General features: G+C 33.9%; 1 protein-coding gene across 7 annotated transcripts in view; it reads left to right on the top strand.

Moving 5' to 3' along the window:
• The window catches only part of scrib (scribble planar cell polarity protein), a 417,253-nt gene that overhangs the window by 238,314 nt on the left and 161,981 nt on the right, over positions 1-16,958 (top strand). For all 7 annotated transcript variants that reach the window (XR_011950110.1, XM_072523901.1, XM_072523904.1 and 4 more), the window contains one exon: positions 11,585-11,684. Coding sequence is in view for 6 of the 7 variants with exons in the window: in XM_072523901.1 (XP_072380002.1) it covers positions 11,585-11,684 (100 nt within the window). In the remaining variant the exon portion in view is untranslated. The remainder of the gene's footprint in view (positions 1-11,584; positions 11,685-16,958) is intronic.

Genomic DNA, 16,958 nt, shown 5'->3' on the forward strand with positions numbered 1-16,958 from the left:
CTCCTCAACTAAGCAAAATTCTTAGATTCTCCATATCTGTCTTAACATCTTTATCAACGTCTGTTTTGCCTTGCAATTTTTAGAAGGCACAGATTAAAGCGGAATTCTTGAATTTGGTTTCGAAAATTAGTATACTCCAGTAGCTTCACTCAGACGTTGTTTAATACTAGTTCGATTATCTTCAGGAAATACTATTTGCATATATTTAAATACATTGTATACTATTCCTTTGGATTCTGGTATCAATCAGATCTGTTTACTCGTACTACACTTACCCATCTCCATTCTACAAAATAGTTCTAATAAGCGTGGTAGCACCTTTCTTGTTGAGACTCGACAACATAATGAGACTAAATTACGAACTCGTTTGAAATCCAGTGACTAGAAATTCTCGGAAATAATTCTTATCAGTTCTTTGTATGTCATTGACGAGTCGTTAAGGAGTCATTAATAATGACTTTATAATTACGGTTTTAAGGTAACTGATACTAAATTAGAAATTAACTTTTACCAAACTTTATATAGTATCAATTATTAAAGATATTATTATTAAAGGTATTATAACAAACAAAAAGTTTGGTATCTATAAAACAATCTGTGTACAATTAAACTCCATTTATTATTTAAGTGAGTAATAATTTTGTAATTGATGCGATTTCAAATAATTTAATTTGTTTAATATTGCGACGCCACTGCACGAGTCTGATCATAGATATTCTATTGTCTGCGCGATTAACTATTTCGTAGAAGGGCTCGCCACTCGATTTGAAATAAGCTGTAGCACTAATGATGGAATAGTTATGCCGAAAGCGTTCTATGATGTAGCCCGATAGGGTGTCTATTATTATATCTTTTATAAAGGAATTTTTTAAATAAATTTTTTGTGATACATGGTATACTGCTAGGAATTTAGTTTCCTTGTGGATTTTATATTTGAAGACTTTGGCCTTTGTTTATAAAAAAAATAGGGCCGATCTGACCGTACCTCGATACGCATTTTTCATTGACTATGTTCCCCTCCTATGACTTAAAACGATTAGATACCTATAATATTTTTTTTTTCACCTATTTCTTTTTGCAAACTGGGGTATTAGTAGTTCTTTAACTATACCCGATTCTTGAAATTCATTAAATTGTTTGTTTTCGTTATATATCTTTTTATTTTCACATATACAACAAATATTTTCTATTGATGTGATCCATGTCATATTCTACATTGTTATTAAAGTTGTGTATGCAATTTCTCCACCAAATTAATTTAAACATTATATTTACAATTCCCATGTTTTCATTCCGCACATATAACGAATACAATTAACATTTTCTCATGCAATAATTTCACCGTTATTTTTTTTACTCCATCATAAAATCAACAAGATATACCTACTTTTTTTCTTATTACAATGAACTTGACATTGTCCAGTTCACGTTTTTTGTTAATAACAGTAAAGTACCTACATTTTATTGTTGACTGGGTCAGGAAAGGATTTCGAGATTCAAATATCTCACCCGACAAAAACCACTTTAGCTCACGAACATAGAAAATTGCTAGGCACGAAGCTTGTTTTTAACCATTACTTTTAGTTCGGGTGTAATCCAAAGTGTGTAATTAAGACCCGATTTCAGATATTTAAGTGTGCGGTTTGATCTCTAAACATGCACAACGCTTTTTTAAACGCTTTCATTTCGTATTTGCTTCTACAGGGTGTTTTATTAATCCTTAATTAAGCAAGTTAATCTAAATATGTTTAAAACAATTTAAAATAGTATAACCGGTCGAATGAGTGTTTTGTAAGTGTGGATGAGAGTTTTTGTGTGCATTTTTCCGAATGTTACTGTAAGTGGTACTAGGCGTCGGGCTCGATTCCTGACCCTATCTAAAGTTGCCTTTAGATCAGGTTCCCAGTTAAGTGTCCTAATGAATAGAACGCCCAAATAGGAAGCTGTTGGGCTAGTAGCGAGCCTTTGTCCCATCAGATACAGGGGAATTGATCATCGCTATTGCGAATGATTCCAGACGATGATGTAGATGATGAACACAACTGTTTGCGTTTTTGCAGTGTTTAAAGTAACTCTCCACTTTTTGATACCGTTTAAAAGAGTTTGTACTTTTCTAAAGGTTGTCTCGGGGAAATAGCCGTTCGCTGTGGTTAGAAGGGCGGTGTCATCTGCATAGAGGTACAGTTGGGAGTTTGGTATGTTAGGGTTTGAAATGTTACTTTTGTATGTGATATAGAACAAGGGTGCTAGCACTGAGCCTTGGGGGACTCCAGCACGTGGAGTATAGCTTGGAAAATGCACCCTTTTATACAGTTTATTTCGTATCGATATATGCATTTCCAAGTCCATCGGCCAATCATAAATTTCGTATGAGGTAGAAAGGCGGGGCGATGCGCATCGGAGTGCGTACTAGTCCTCAGACTATGGCACTCGATGACATTTAAAAGCGAAGAAAATACACAACCTTGCCGCACTGCTCAACTGTTAGATGTTGCACCTTATTTTACAGATATAGTTTATTCTCAATATATATTTTTAATCATTCTGTATAATTCGTCGTTTTATAACGAAAAAGATTTTTCTGTTTAGTGTTTAGTATAATAAGTATGTATTAAAAATACCATAATGATAGAAAACTAGAAAGATCACATTTGTAGTATAAAAATCACTACCAACCTGATTTATATACCTACCATTGAAAGAATGTTAACCTTTCCCTTTAAAGCATTACCTAACACATTAAGTTTACGTTCGCCATAAACACAACAGTTTAGAAAGTGAAAGTATTCATGTTGAAATAAATATCAACTAGTCGTTTAGCTGATACGTAACGGTGGATGTAGTACTACAACTGATGTAAAAAAAATTTAAATGGCACTGTAAGTAAAAACATTTAAAAGAGCATTTGTTACAGTTCTTGCGATGATTTGCAATACAGACTCTTTGTCTTTCCACCAAAACTTACTATTTCAATAATTATTTATATAAATGATTTTATCAATTATTGATTTATAAATCATCAATTAAACAAACCACGCATATCCTGTGATAATATATATATATTTTTATTTTTATTTCATTTATTTCTATACTTTATTGTAGAATGATTATTTTCTACCTGAAGACTAATCAATTAAATGACTTTCATTGTTTGGTCATATTTGACCATATCCAATACGCTATAAGAGCTATAATGCATCCTAAACATTCTTTATTATGTTTTTATATGCATGATACAGAGTAAAAAAAGATCGTGGTTGATACTTTTTTTCAATCTTTACAATATTTAAAGAGTTTCTTAAAATTTATAAAAGCATCGGAATAAAATATGTTGCAAGTATAATTTGAAAATTTGGAACCAAACATCAACTAAAAAATTCTTAAAAATGTTACGTAATGAAAATTCTAATTAATACCTGATACAGATATCCTGTTATCATGATTTATCAAAGTTGATCTTGACGATGCTCCTCCATATTTCTCGATCTTCCGTCTATGCACATCTTGCTAGTGGAGCGCCAAAGGTTGGGACGATATGGTCTGTGAACCTTGTAGGGTATCTGACTTAAGCTCTATTACCTTCCACGCCATCCTGTATTATGAGCTCAAGGCCGTTTCTTCGAAAGATGTGAGAAATATAGGCTAATATTTGCTCTGTTGTATGCGACCTTAACCTTTTCTTGATGTTCAGTTGTTCTAGTATTGACACATTTGGTCTCTAGCAGCACATCTCGACCGCATATATGCTCTTTTTATCGATTTCCTTGAGGCTCCAACATTCCGATGCATATAGAAAAATCGACAAGATTAGTCAGTCTGATTTTAATCCTTACACTGATTTCATGGTTTCTCTTCAGCTGTCTCTCCACGAGATTCCAATCTTTCTCAGGAGCATCTGTTTAACCACACTACCTTAAATGGAATCCTTTTACCCAAGGTTCCTTCATACTTCGTCGTTCTCTTATTCGTTTATTTTTTCTGGAAGCCGTCTCTTATGAACCGATCGTACTGCAGCCAACTGGCTTATTGCACAGCTTCCATTTCTTTATGATATCCATTCCAGAATTATGGACCCCTGTACTAGCTTATACAGGTCTAGTGGTACCATATATGCAGGTGCCTCTTAACTGGCACATGTCTAGTAAGGAAGCCTGTTATGACTCTGAGCTGATTCCTGTTTGTTTTCCGCAGTACTTTAGCCCTGTTAGCACATGTTCGTCCAATATACTTCTTGCGATGTGTTTGACTGGGCATATTTTCCTAGTGTGAGTTGTGTTAACTTCAGATCCATTTTTCCGTTGCGGACGATGCTTTTTGGCATTCCCAAGGCCAGATCCTGGCCGAAGTATTTTGTAGCTGATGTGATGCTCTTCTGACAAGGGCATCAGCTCTTGCATTGCCATATATGACTCGATTACTTAGAACCCATACCAGTGTAACACTGGTATGTTCCGCCAGTCTGTCGAGGTTGTGTCGAAATTCCCACACTAGCCTTAAGTTCACCTTAGGGCTGATGAGAGCCCTATTTATATAAATCATTTTATCAATTATTGATTTATAAATCATCAATTAAACAAACCACGCATATCCTGTGATAATATATATATATTTTTATTTTTATTTCATTTATTTCTATACTTTATTGTAGAATGATTATTTTCTACCTGAAGACTAATCAATTAAATGACTTTCATTGTTTGGTCATATTTGACCATATCCAATACGCTATAAGAGCTATAATGCATCCTAAACATTCTTTATTATGTTTTTATATGCATGATACAGAGTAAAAAAAGATCGTGGTTGATACTTTTTTTCAATCTTTACAATATTTAAAGAGTTTCTTAAAATTTATAAAAGCATCGGAATAAAATATGTTGCAAGTATAATTTGAAAATTTGGAACCAAACATCAACTAAAAAATTCTTAAAAATGTTACGTAATGAAAATTCTAATTAATACCTGATACAGATATCCTGTTATCATGATTTATCAAAGTTGATCTTGACGATGCTCCTCCATATTTCTCGATCTTCCGTCTATGCACATCTTGCTAGTGGAGCGCCAAAGGTTGGGACGATATGGTCTGTGAACCTTGTAGGGTATCTGACTTAAGCTCTATTACCTTCCACGCCATCCTGTAGTATGAGCTCAAGGCCATTTCTTCGAAAGATGTGAGAAATATAGGCTAATATTTGCTCTGTTGTATGCGACCTTAACCTTTTCTTGATGTTCAGTTGTTCTAGTATTGACACATTTGGTCTCTAGCAGCACATCTCGACCGCATATATGCTCTTTTTATCGATTTCCTTGAGGCTCCAACATTCCGATGCATATAGAAAAATCGACAAGATTAGTCAGTCTGATTTTAATCCTTACACTGATTTCATGGTTTCTCTTCAGCTGTCTCTCCACGAGATTCCAATCTTTCTCAGGAGCATCTGTTTAACCACACTACCTTAAATGGAATCCTTTTACCCAAGGTTCCTTCATACTTCGTCGTTCTCTTATTCGTTTATTTTTTCTGGAAGCCGTCTCTTATGAACCGATCGTACTGCAGCCAACTGGCTTATTGCACAGCTTCCATTTCTTTATGATATCCATTCCAGAATTATGGACCCCTGTACTAGCTTATACAGGTCTAGTGGTACCATATATGCAGGTGCCTCTTAACTGGCACATGTCTAGTAAGGAAGCCTGTTATGACTCTGAGCTGATTCCTGTTTGTTTTCCGCAGTACTTTAGCCCTGTTAGCACATGTTCGTCCAATATACTTCTTGCGATGTGTTTGACTGGGCATATTTTCCTAGTGTGAGTTGTGTTAACTTCAGATCCATTTTTCCGTTGCGGACGATGCTTTTTGGCATTCCCAAGGCCAGATCCTGGCCGAAGTATTTTGTAGCTGATGTGATGCTCTTCTGACAAGGGCATCAGCTCTTGCATTGCCATATATGACTCGATTACTTAGAACCCATACCAGTGTAACACTGGTATGTTCCGCCAGTCTGTCGAGGTTGTGTCGAAATTCCCACACTAGCCTTAAGTTCACCTTAGGGCTGATGAGAGCCCCAATGGCTGCTTGGCTATCTGTGCATATCCGCTTCAGCTCGAAAGCCTTGAAATTAGTTTCTCGTGCACACTGTAAGATTGCAAAAATCTCTGTCTGAAATAGAGAGGTATATTCTTCTAGTGGAATAGAAATGTTGAAATTTCCACTACTACCAAATATTTCTGCACCCGACAGTTTTAGACCTCTCCGGATACAAGGTTAACCCCGCAGTCTGGGTCGAGACTTTTCTCTGTGCCACTCCTCTCATGAGCAAATGTCCACTTGGAAAGGTACTTCAGGCTTGTCGGGTCCCATATGATCAGAAATCATCATCCATTCGGAATCCCTAGTTTCATTTATTATGTTGTTATGTCCTGATCTAACCGGTACATTGTTCAGGATTTCTAGCAGTATATAATATCCCATCCGCATAGCCCAGAACATGATGCCTATCGTTGCTGAGTTTAGCTATGAGCCCATCCATGACCAGATTCCACAAGAGCGGAGATATAACTCCTCTGCGGGCAGCCTCTGGCTACCTGTGCCGACACTGTGTCCCCAGCAAAGTTGCCTATATCACACGGCTGTTCAGCATCTAGTCTATCCATCCGCAGCTTGTTTCATCTTTAAACGAAGCGCCTGTATGACCATATCATTTAAGCGAATTATTGTTTTGTAGGAGGTAATGCTTCGTAATGCACCCAACATCACTTCTTGGTTTTCCAGAACGTACTCCACCCTCTGTACGAGATGGTGCAGTGCCGTTTCTGTGTAGACTCCTACTCGATACGCATACTGTGCCTGATGTAGTTACTTTCAACCAATACACCATTCCTAATATGCCTATCGAGCAGTCTTTTTGGAGTCTTCAGTACGAATGACATCAGGTTTATCGGCCGTAGTTCTTTTAGGGTCTCTTCATCATTCTGAGTTTATCACCTGACTCCTTTTGGGGCTGGGGAATACTTATCTGAGGGTCCTTTTAGAGAGCTTTATGGAGCCTTGATATGTCTCAGTGCCTTCTCCAGTTATATTCCCATATCACTGGAATTCTTCGTTCACATGGGGGATAAGGACAGGTAGGTCCTTATCACTGGAATCAAGTAGGGGACCACTCTCCCCCAGTGAGCTGAGCCGAAGAGTTTTCTTTACATCTAGTGTCACCAGAGACAATAGCTTCTGGTACATAGTATACTAATGTATCCATCAATAGGGTACAGTAATAGGGCTTTGAATAAACCTTCCACTCTCTCGAACTCTCCCAGTTAGCTGCCACATGGAAAGCATTCAAACAACTTTGCTTTTGCACCTGCGTTTAGCAAGCATTGTGATTTATATATTTTTTAATCCTCTTTTAGTCTTCATAACTCCGTCTCCGAAACAGCTTATTACCTACGCCAACAAAGCCTTCCCCTCGACATGTATTCACTTTCATCTAACTCAATTTTTTTCTGCTGAAATACCATCCATTCCATCCACATGACCAGGTTCTCTTTGTTAAACTTCCTCACTCAAATGGGAGTAGGATATTGTCACATCTATGACCTAAATCTTTGCTATGATCTAGTGCTCCTACAAAAGTATGCACTGGAGATAACTCAATCATGCTGCGCAAAACAGTTACTCAGGTATCTGCCTTGTCCGTCCGTAGCCCTAGGATCCGGGACTTAACATTGAAATCTATTCTTATGAGAACTTTTTGACCTCTCATTAACACTTACGTTGAGATCATACAAAAACTGCTTATATTCATCATTTATTATATTGTAATATTTGGTGAGATGTAATATACAGAGCTTAATTATCCCATTATATCCAAACAAAACTTATAACCATAACTCGTAACCCAAGAACTCTTCCCTTTACGCATAAAATCATCGAAGAAGCTGTGTTATGTAAAATATTTACAATTATGTATTTTAAAAATAATTAGTAAAATAGCTGTTTGTGTCTCGGAAACACAACATTTTGCAGGTCTCTAAGTTTAAACTGTAGGTATCTCGATATCTGACAAGAGGCAATTACGTCAGATATTGACACGCAAAATCATAGTTACAAAAAAGTATTTTGTACAATAGAAGGCATTTTATCATAGCATATAAAATAACCTCAAACATCACAATATAAAATCAACAATTGATATGTAGAAATATCGATACATGGATCTGTGAGTACCAAAAGTAATTAAATAAAAACAAAGCCGCAATGATTCTTAAAACATCCGTAACTTTTATGTAATTGAAGAGTGCTATAATCAAGTTTACGGCTGAAAGTAAAATGTTAAATCTGTTATATTCGCTGTCTCATATAAAGAAAATCCTATAATTAGGGTCTTAATTTAGACATTGTGCATTCTTGGTAGCCTCTAAAAGAAGAATATTGAATATTTTAGAAATATATAAAGCATGCAACAAGAAAATATTTTTATAACCATAAGAATATTGTTAATCAATGTTAGTTGTGTACTCTTTTGGCTTTGTATGTATTGCATTATTGTGTAAATGTATTATGCGTATATTTGCAATAGTTTGTTAAAAATGTATAGAGATCCAAATAAGGAAAAAAAGTGGATATTAAAATTTCAAAACCCTTCGTTCAACTCCACTAAACGCATATCGTAATGCTCTAAATTCTAAAATTCCGACTCCCGATATCTAAAATTACTATTTCTTAAAATCATTTCATCGTTATTTTTATAATAGTCCTCTATGTTCAAATGAACATTGTAGATGTTCTATTTTTGACCTACTAAGTTTTACTTTTTAAAGAATATCACCATTTGTACATTGGCGACCTACTGATGAAATTGCATCTGTTGTTGATGTACCTATACACCAGTCTATCTGGGAAAAAATCTTATCATAAAAATCGGAAAAAAATATCTTACACAGATACTTGAAAGTTCTAAAAGATATATGAGGGGTAGCTTATGAAAAATCCGTGAAGACGTACAGCTGATTTTGCTTTGTTTTTGTTTTAAACAATCTTAAAAAGTAAAAAAAGTAATTTTTTGCCTATAAAACGTTTCTTAGGCAGTTAAGAGAAAAATGGTTCAAATAAAAATTGTAGATCTTTGAATTGAAGAAAAATATTCTTCAATTGCAAGTTTCTTAATTAAAATACATACAGAATTCAGCAAGATAGTTGCAAAAAACTCTTAATTTTCCAGTAATTTATAAATGTTAATACCTTTGTTTTTTTTTGCATAGTGACATATAATATAACCACGTAAAATTGTGACAGTTAATGATTTATGAATGAGACAGAAGTGTGCTAAATTTTAAATAGATCAACCGAATAGTTTATAAGTTATTCATTTTTTTTTATCCCGGAGTACAATTTAAACAACAGTTCTTACAGCTTTTATTAAATTTGTTATCAACAGTTTTAAAAAGGGATGACTTTTTAGCTTATAAACATTTATAATAACTTTGATATTTTTTATGCCATACACTTGTATGTAGGCTCAATGACCAGCTGTAATTTTCTTTAAACCATATTTCCATTGTTTATTAACATTAAGAGCTGAAACTTGAACAAATTGTAAAAGAAGCTCCATATTTTATGATCCAACTATTATATGGCATACACAGTGAAGAAGTAAAAAGTTATAACCCGTTAAAATGACGTACTCGTAAAATATTGCCACTGAAAAGGGGAGGGGAGAACTGTCCGCTGCAATATCTCAGCTTGTTTCTTGTTATTGATCATAGAAGGTTCGGTTTTTTTTTTGGAAAGTGTGCCTTTTCTCCAGATTTTCATTAAGCCTACTTACAACCATGTGGCGTAAAGAAATATCAAAGTTATTATAAATGTTTAGAATCTAATAAGTCAGTCCTTTTTCAATCTGTTTTTTAGTAAAAAATTTAATAAAGAATAGATTGCGATTTATAAAATACCTCTAGAGTAACTGTTTGGGTTACCACACTTGCTTAAATAATCATTCTCCGTATAAACAAATTGAATATTTTACAAATTATTTGGTCGATCTATTTAAACTTCCACAATTTTTTGTTATACTACATGTGTTTATGCAAAAACAAAGTTAATAACATTTATAAATTACTACAAAAATAAGCGTCTTTATTATTGTTTATGTAATTTATTTTGGAGACTCAAAATAAAGATCTTTTTATGATCTACAACTTTTATTTGAAACATTTTTCGCTAGTATGTATAATAAACTTTTTATATGAAAAAACTATGTTCTTTACATTTTAAGATTTAAGAAAAAAAAACAAAAAAAAATCAGCTGTATGTCTTCACGGATTTTTTATCAGCTACCCCTCATATACCTTTTACAGCCTTCAAATGTCTGTATAAGATTTTGTCAGCTTTTTTTCTTCATTGACTGGGGTACTAGCTTAATTCAGTCGGACATTTCTGTTTCTTTTCGTATTCATAAGCCGCATATATTTATTCTGTGCATTTTTGATCATCTTATTTTGTTTTTATACATATTATATATTAATAAGATATATCTGTATTTGTCCCATTTCCATAATTATATTAAATAAACATATTGCCTATATTGTGGCTTTCAAAGGGATCGTTTGAGCTCGTAGACTTTTCCACACTGCGATCTGAGTGATCTTAGCTCACACTGGTATATAACGATGAACGTGAGATGTGATGATGAACGAGGAAGTTCAACTTTTTTTACAGACTTTTAAAATCTACAGATGTCCAGTCGGGTCGCCGAGTTTTAGATACTGAGCCTAGTTAGCCTGTAAGCTCATTCTAGAGCGATTCTCCTTACATATTTGTAGGGGGAATGTCTAGTGTTATACCTCTAAGGCTAAAGTGAGGCACGATCTCATTAAACCCGCGATTCATACACAAGCGAGTCTTTGCACTTTGTAACTGTTTTATTGTCATTTCTGCGTTGTTTCGCCGAACCAGCTCAGCGTAAGCAATTTCCACAAAGTTTCGTATTTCCGAGATACTTATTTTCTTTCAAAAATGATAGTGTTATTCAATTCATATATGAATTGTTATCTGATTATTGAATAAAACAAGTGCCCCTTTATTAGGATTTACTGAAAATCCTTCAGTACGCCACATTAACTAACGTGGTAACTTGGTTAGGTAACCTGTTAAGCTAACTTTTTCTGTGCATCCTAAGGATGCATCTGTTTTAACATAGTTAATATCTTTTGTAACGCTAGAGCAACTTTCGCATTCATTATTTTGGACATCGTTACAGGTACTGTCTTCTTAAGTTCTATTAGTTTTCTTTCAATTTCTTCGTTTAATAAACTATCAGTTATTGACCAATAGATTGAGAACTCGTAGGAACAATATGACGATTACAAGAAAAGTCGTTCGTTCGTAAGAATAATCGCCATATTGTTCTTAGGCTACGAAAGAAGGTAGTAAGTACATCATGGTAGTACTTAGTATAAAGTTAAAAATCAAAACATACGACCTCTTTGTTTCCTAAACTATTTGGATCTTCGTACTAATAATGATATATTGTCTAGAAGTATCCATTATTTTTTCTTGTTAATAAAAACTTCCGTTTGTCATTTTCAGGCCCTTAAAAGGAAAGAAGACGAAAGTGACAGGACGAGTGGCGTTTCGACCCCTCCAGGCTCAGTCTCCGGAGGCGATCGTAGTTGTTCTTCAAGTCAAGGTAAGTGCTCCTTTGTTTTCGGCGATGGTATTTGGTGTGCTCGCGGACCACGTTGCCAAGTCGTACGGTTTGGTATCGACTGTTAAGCGGTTAACGGAAAGTAATATTGGTATAGGTTGGGCCACATTACCGGTTTTTATCATAGAGTTTAGTGCATTTTATAGTGTTTTTTAGAAGATACGAATTGTATTAGATTAAAAGATGTTGCCACGTTTTATTAAATATTATAATTAAGACAGCGAAATCCGATAGTTTTTTATATAGAAAATATTTGAAATCTGTATACTCAATAAAAAATTATATATTTTTTTAAAGTTATAATAATGTTTAAAGTAATATATATATATATATATATATATATATATATATATATATATATATATATATATAATCAAAAACCTTTCTACCACATAATGGTGTAATATTTGTTTTAATGCTAAAAAGTAAATTATGTTGTTTAACTGCATTCTTTATTATTTTTATTTAATTTATAATAGGCCGGATCTCATACTAGTGAACAAATGGAGCAGACAATCAAAGCTTATTCGTTTGATGATACATATAACAACAATGTACGTGATAAATACGATGAGAAAATCGTCAAGGAAAGATGATGTAATATAAATATTCCCTCAACTACTATTGGTGTCATTCCTAAGTAGAAACATCAAACAGCTGGGTGAGCTGGGTCCTATAATTTGTACTTTTGAGTTGCTATAAATAAACCTTGTGTAACTTATAGTCAAATAAACTATCCATATATATCTATCTAGTGAACATCTCTATAACATCATGCCAGAAATGGTACTGCTCGTGACATCCAGATGCGTCAAAAAAATTGTAATAAGATTTGATAACACCAAAAGAGTACCACAGAACTCAATCATTGTGATACCGTAGGTGTAATTGTTTAGATCTGGATAAATGTACGTATCAATTTTTCAAATTACAAAGTGGCAAAATCATAGTTATAGGGCGATATTCAGGTTTCTTATTACTGTCAAAGAGCAATTTCATCTGCTCCTCCACCTAACCTCCAAATGTCTTATATGCTCTATTCAATAAAAAGTTGTTGCAGTATGTTGGTTTTCTCTTCTTAAGTATTGGAATCCTCATGATAATATATCATCTACCAGAGTTTTATTTTGTAAAGTTTCCAATTTTTCAATTTTGTTGTGTACTATACGCGGGGCTTTACCAAGAAGCTAGTTTTTGTTCAATTCTTGATTTTGGACAAATCTAATTACCTACAATATTTCAGTAATAGAGTATTTCACAATCTACTCAATTAGAAACTAGGGTAAGTAGTAACTGTTTTTGTTGTGGTTTTTGGCCTTGACAAAGCCAGTTGACCAGTGCATAGTATTCTATTTTTTAGTCTTTGTATTCATTAATTTTACTAAGCTGTTTTCATTTGTGATTTACATTTGTATTGTAACAGAAATTTCAGATATTCAATGTTCAAAGTCGCAGATTGCGTACAAAATTTAATTTTTAATTTGAAGGTTATTAGATTGAGTCTTTATGATTTATATTTACTGTCTATTCCATGAGCATATGACTGTTTTAGATTATCGCGACAACGAACATTTTACTGTGCAACATGCGGAGTACGAAAGTAAATTGCTCTAATGATTTATTGTTCCGATAAAAAGGATCTACTGTCAGTTTGACATAATTTAGTACTGATTCTAATTTCAAAGAACGTGTTTGTGTATTGAAGCCGAAAATGCCTAGACGTGTTTTAGATGTAGATAACTTTATATTTAATCTACATGCTTCTTTTACTACTGAGAAAACCAATGGTGGCCCTTTACTAACAGTTTTATGTTTTTATAAGCATGTGTGATGTACTCTGTATTAGAGAAACAAAACAAAAGTCGTTTGTCCAAAAATCAAAAAGTAGAGAAAGTGGACAAATTGTCGCACAATACAAACCTCAAAGACACCCAAAGACCATACATCTTCCCGAAGGTTGCAAATTGAAATCCGTGAGACTATACATATATAAAATACGTGAAAATAAGGAACATGTTTCTTTAGATTCAGTGTTACTGAAATTTAAAGAAAGAAAACTGTATTTGAAATTTCCAGTATATGTCTCTGGAGAGTTTTGGGACAGATTGAGTTTAAGTTAAACAAAAAAGACAATAGAAAGACTTTGTGTGAAAGAGCTAGTGTCCTTTATAAAAGAATTTAAAAAATAATGTTTTTGCTTTGTTTATTTAGACGAAACATGGATTTTTGCTTAAGGCGGTATAAAACGAATTTGGCAGGACGAGAGTATAAAATCCATAAAACACATCGATAAAGAGGAAAAGAGACTTATTATAGAGCATACAGGTGGAAAACATGGTTTTATTGATGTCTTGTGTTTTCATCAAAATCGGTCATGACGATATGAATATAGAGATATTTTTGAAATGGTTGAAAGAAAAACTGTTGCCAAGTTTACGCGAACAATCTGTTACAGTACTGGATAATACTCCGTACCATTCGGAAATTTTAAATAAGTAACCAACAAACGCCTGGACCGTAGATAAAATAAAACAATGGTTAACTAATGAAAATATTACATTTCCTCAAAAATCAATAAGCAGTGAAAAACAATAGAATCGTGTGGAATCCCTTTAAAAAATGTATTAGATATGCAGACGATACAGTGTTGTTGGCAGATAGTACGCAGTGGCTCCAAAAGATGATGGATAAAATGAAAAAGACAGTCAAGATTTGATTTCACGTACAAAGTGTCTATGTATCTGTTTATACGTATTTCGCACTAATAGGGCTCATCAGAACAGCTATTCATAGGCTTTCTAAACGTGAAAAATAAATCTTTTCTGTCTTTAAGAAGCAACAATAAAATGGCTTCGATATAGACGCAATAGCGACATCTGATAATAAATCCGTAAAATAGTTTCGAAACACAATTCAGATTTCTTCTTTAATCTGAGCCTTCTAAAAATTGCAAGGCAAAACAGACGTTGATAAAGATAATAGAGATGTCAATATTATCAGATGTCGCTATTATCAGATGTCGCTATTGCGTCTACATCGAAGCCATTTTATTGTTGCTTCTTAAAGACAGAAAAGATTTATTTCTCACGTTGAGAAAGCCTATGAATATCTGTTCTGATGAGCCCTATTAGGGCGAAATACGTATAAACAGATACATAGACACTTTGTACGTGAAATCAAATCTTGACTGTCTTTTTCATTTTATTCGGATCTACTCTGCATGAGTACAAGAAACCAATTCGCTAAGGATTTCTTCTTAGTTGAGGAGACATGTCGTGGAATGCAAAGTTTAGATTCCCCATGTCTCTATTAACATCTTTATCAATGTCTGTTTTGCCTTGCAATTTTTAGAAGGCTCAGATTAAAGAAGAAATCTGAATTGTGTTTCGAAAGTATTTTACGGATTGATGATGGATAACTTTGTAGAAACATGTAACAAATACGGCCTAAAACGTAATTGCAAGAAGACGAAAATAATGATCATTAGCAAGAACACCAACATAAACGCCCAAATTACAATAGGCGATACACCGTTAGAAATAGTGGTAAAATATGCTATTTCGGCTGCAATATTAAGGATATTTGGGATCACAGCTACGAAATAAAATCTCGTATTGAAAAAGCCAGAAGCTCTTTTAACAGCCTTAGGAAGATTCTCTGCAACCAATCTTTAAGTATCAATATACGCATAAGAATTCCTAGATGTTACGTCTTTAGTGTCATCTTCTATAGAGTAGAAAGCTGGAGCATTACAGAAGATGCCATAAAACGATTGGAGGCATTTGAAATGTGGTGCTACCGACGTATGTTGGGGGGTCTCATATATACACCACATAAGTAATATAACTATTCTCCAGAGGCTAAGAAAAGAATCATGGAATCATATTCATGGAATCGACTGTACAATTATTGATAACCGTAAAATATACTTATCTTAGAAATTTTTGTTCCTCGAAAAAAATCAGTTATCAAAATCAGATTTTTAGATTCTGCAAATGTTCGTAAAACATTGGAATATTATTTATTTGTTCCTTATACTCCAGTAAAATATGAGTTGAATGTTTTTGAATCTTTCTGGGGGAGTTAAAGCATAATTTGACCTTTTTCTGTAAATATTTTTTATAAAATATCTATTTGCCTCCGAATGAAATCAACCTTTTTGTGGAAGTGTGGTCATAGTTTGAAGATGTACGCTGATTTCCATTCTATAACAGTTTATTATTATTAGCTTTATCGGTAACACAACTCTTTGATATTGAATCTTATCGCTTTCATCATACTAAGTATTTTTGATTCGAACATCTGTAATATATGTAGTGTGGGATGCTCGTATGTATGGTTCGTTAATTATCTGTTATTTGAAACAAAACTTGCCGTATGTCTCTAGATTAATATTATGAGAAAGTTTCAGTAATTTATCCGTATAAAATATAAGAAATACATTTTAAAAAGTTTTAAATATACCTTAGAGTTTTCATATTATTTTGTTTATAACATTATATCGTTTTACTCAGCCCTATATCTTTTGTGTGCAATGAAATGGTTGCAAAACATAATATAAAAGCAGCCATGGGTTTACATTAAGAAACCTTGTTTAAATCACCGCTACTCGCATTCATTTCATTTAACCAGATGATTCCTGTAATCACAGATTTCTGGGCGACCTGGCAACACTACACAGTGCATTCGAGTGGTTTAACCGGAGAGATGTTTGCGCTTACGTTTAGCGTACAAAGCCTACTCAGTAACATAACGACGGATCGGTTGTAAGGTGTTGGAATAACGCAGTCGGGGATTATCTGGTTTTTACGTCGTCGCGAACGTTGTTTCTGAATTTTTTTCTGTTTGGGAGTAAAGATAATGTCGGCTATTGATAAATTCTCGCGCTTATCTTGAACGATAACGATGCGTCATTGTTTGTTGGAAATCGATAAGGTAGTTTTACCTGTGCCAAACGAGAAACATGAGCACATTGCCTAAAATTCGCGTAAAAACGCGCGGAAATAAATTTATAATAAAAGCGGATACGTTACCGAAGTCGAAAAATTCGGCAGTGTTATCTCTTGCCCGTTCCCAAGAATTAAAACCTCCTCCACACCCTATCTTAATCAAGAATAGCAACAAAAAATCATCTGTCAACAATAACAACAACACGATTCTCAAATATTCAGGTTAGAAAGTGTTTTTTTATTTAGCTTTAATACAAATGTAATCAGCTGCTGTGTATATTTTTCGGTAACGTTACGTGAGATTTAA

The sequence above is a fragment of the Diabrotica undecimpunctata genome, chromosome 2, assembly GCF_040954645.1.
Source record: "Diabrotica undecimpunctata isolate CICGRU chromosome 2, icDiaUnde3, whole genome shotgun sequence".
Classification (NCBI taxonomy): Eukaryota; Metazoa; Arthropoda; class Insecta; order Coleoptera; family Chrysomelidae; genus Diabrotica; species Diabrotica undecimpunctata.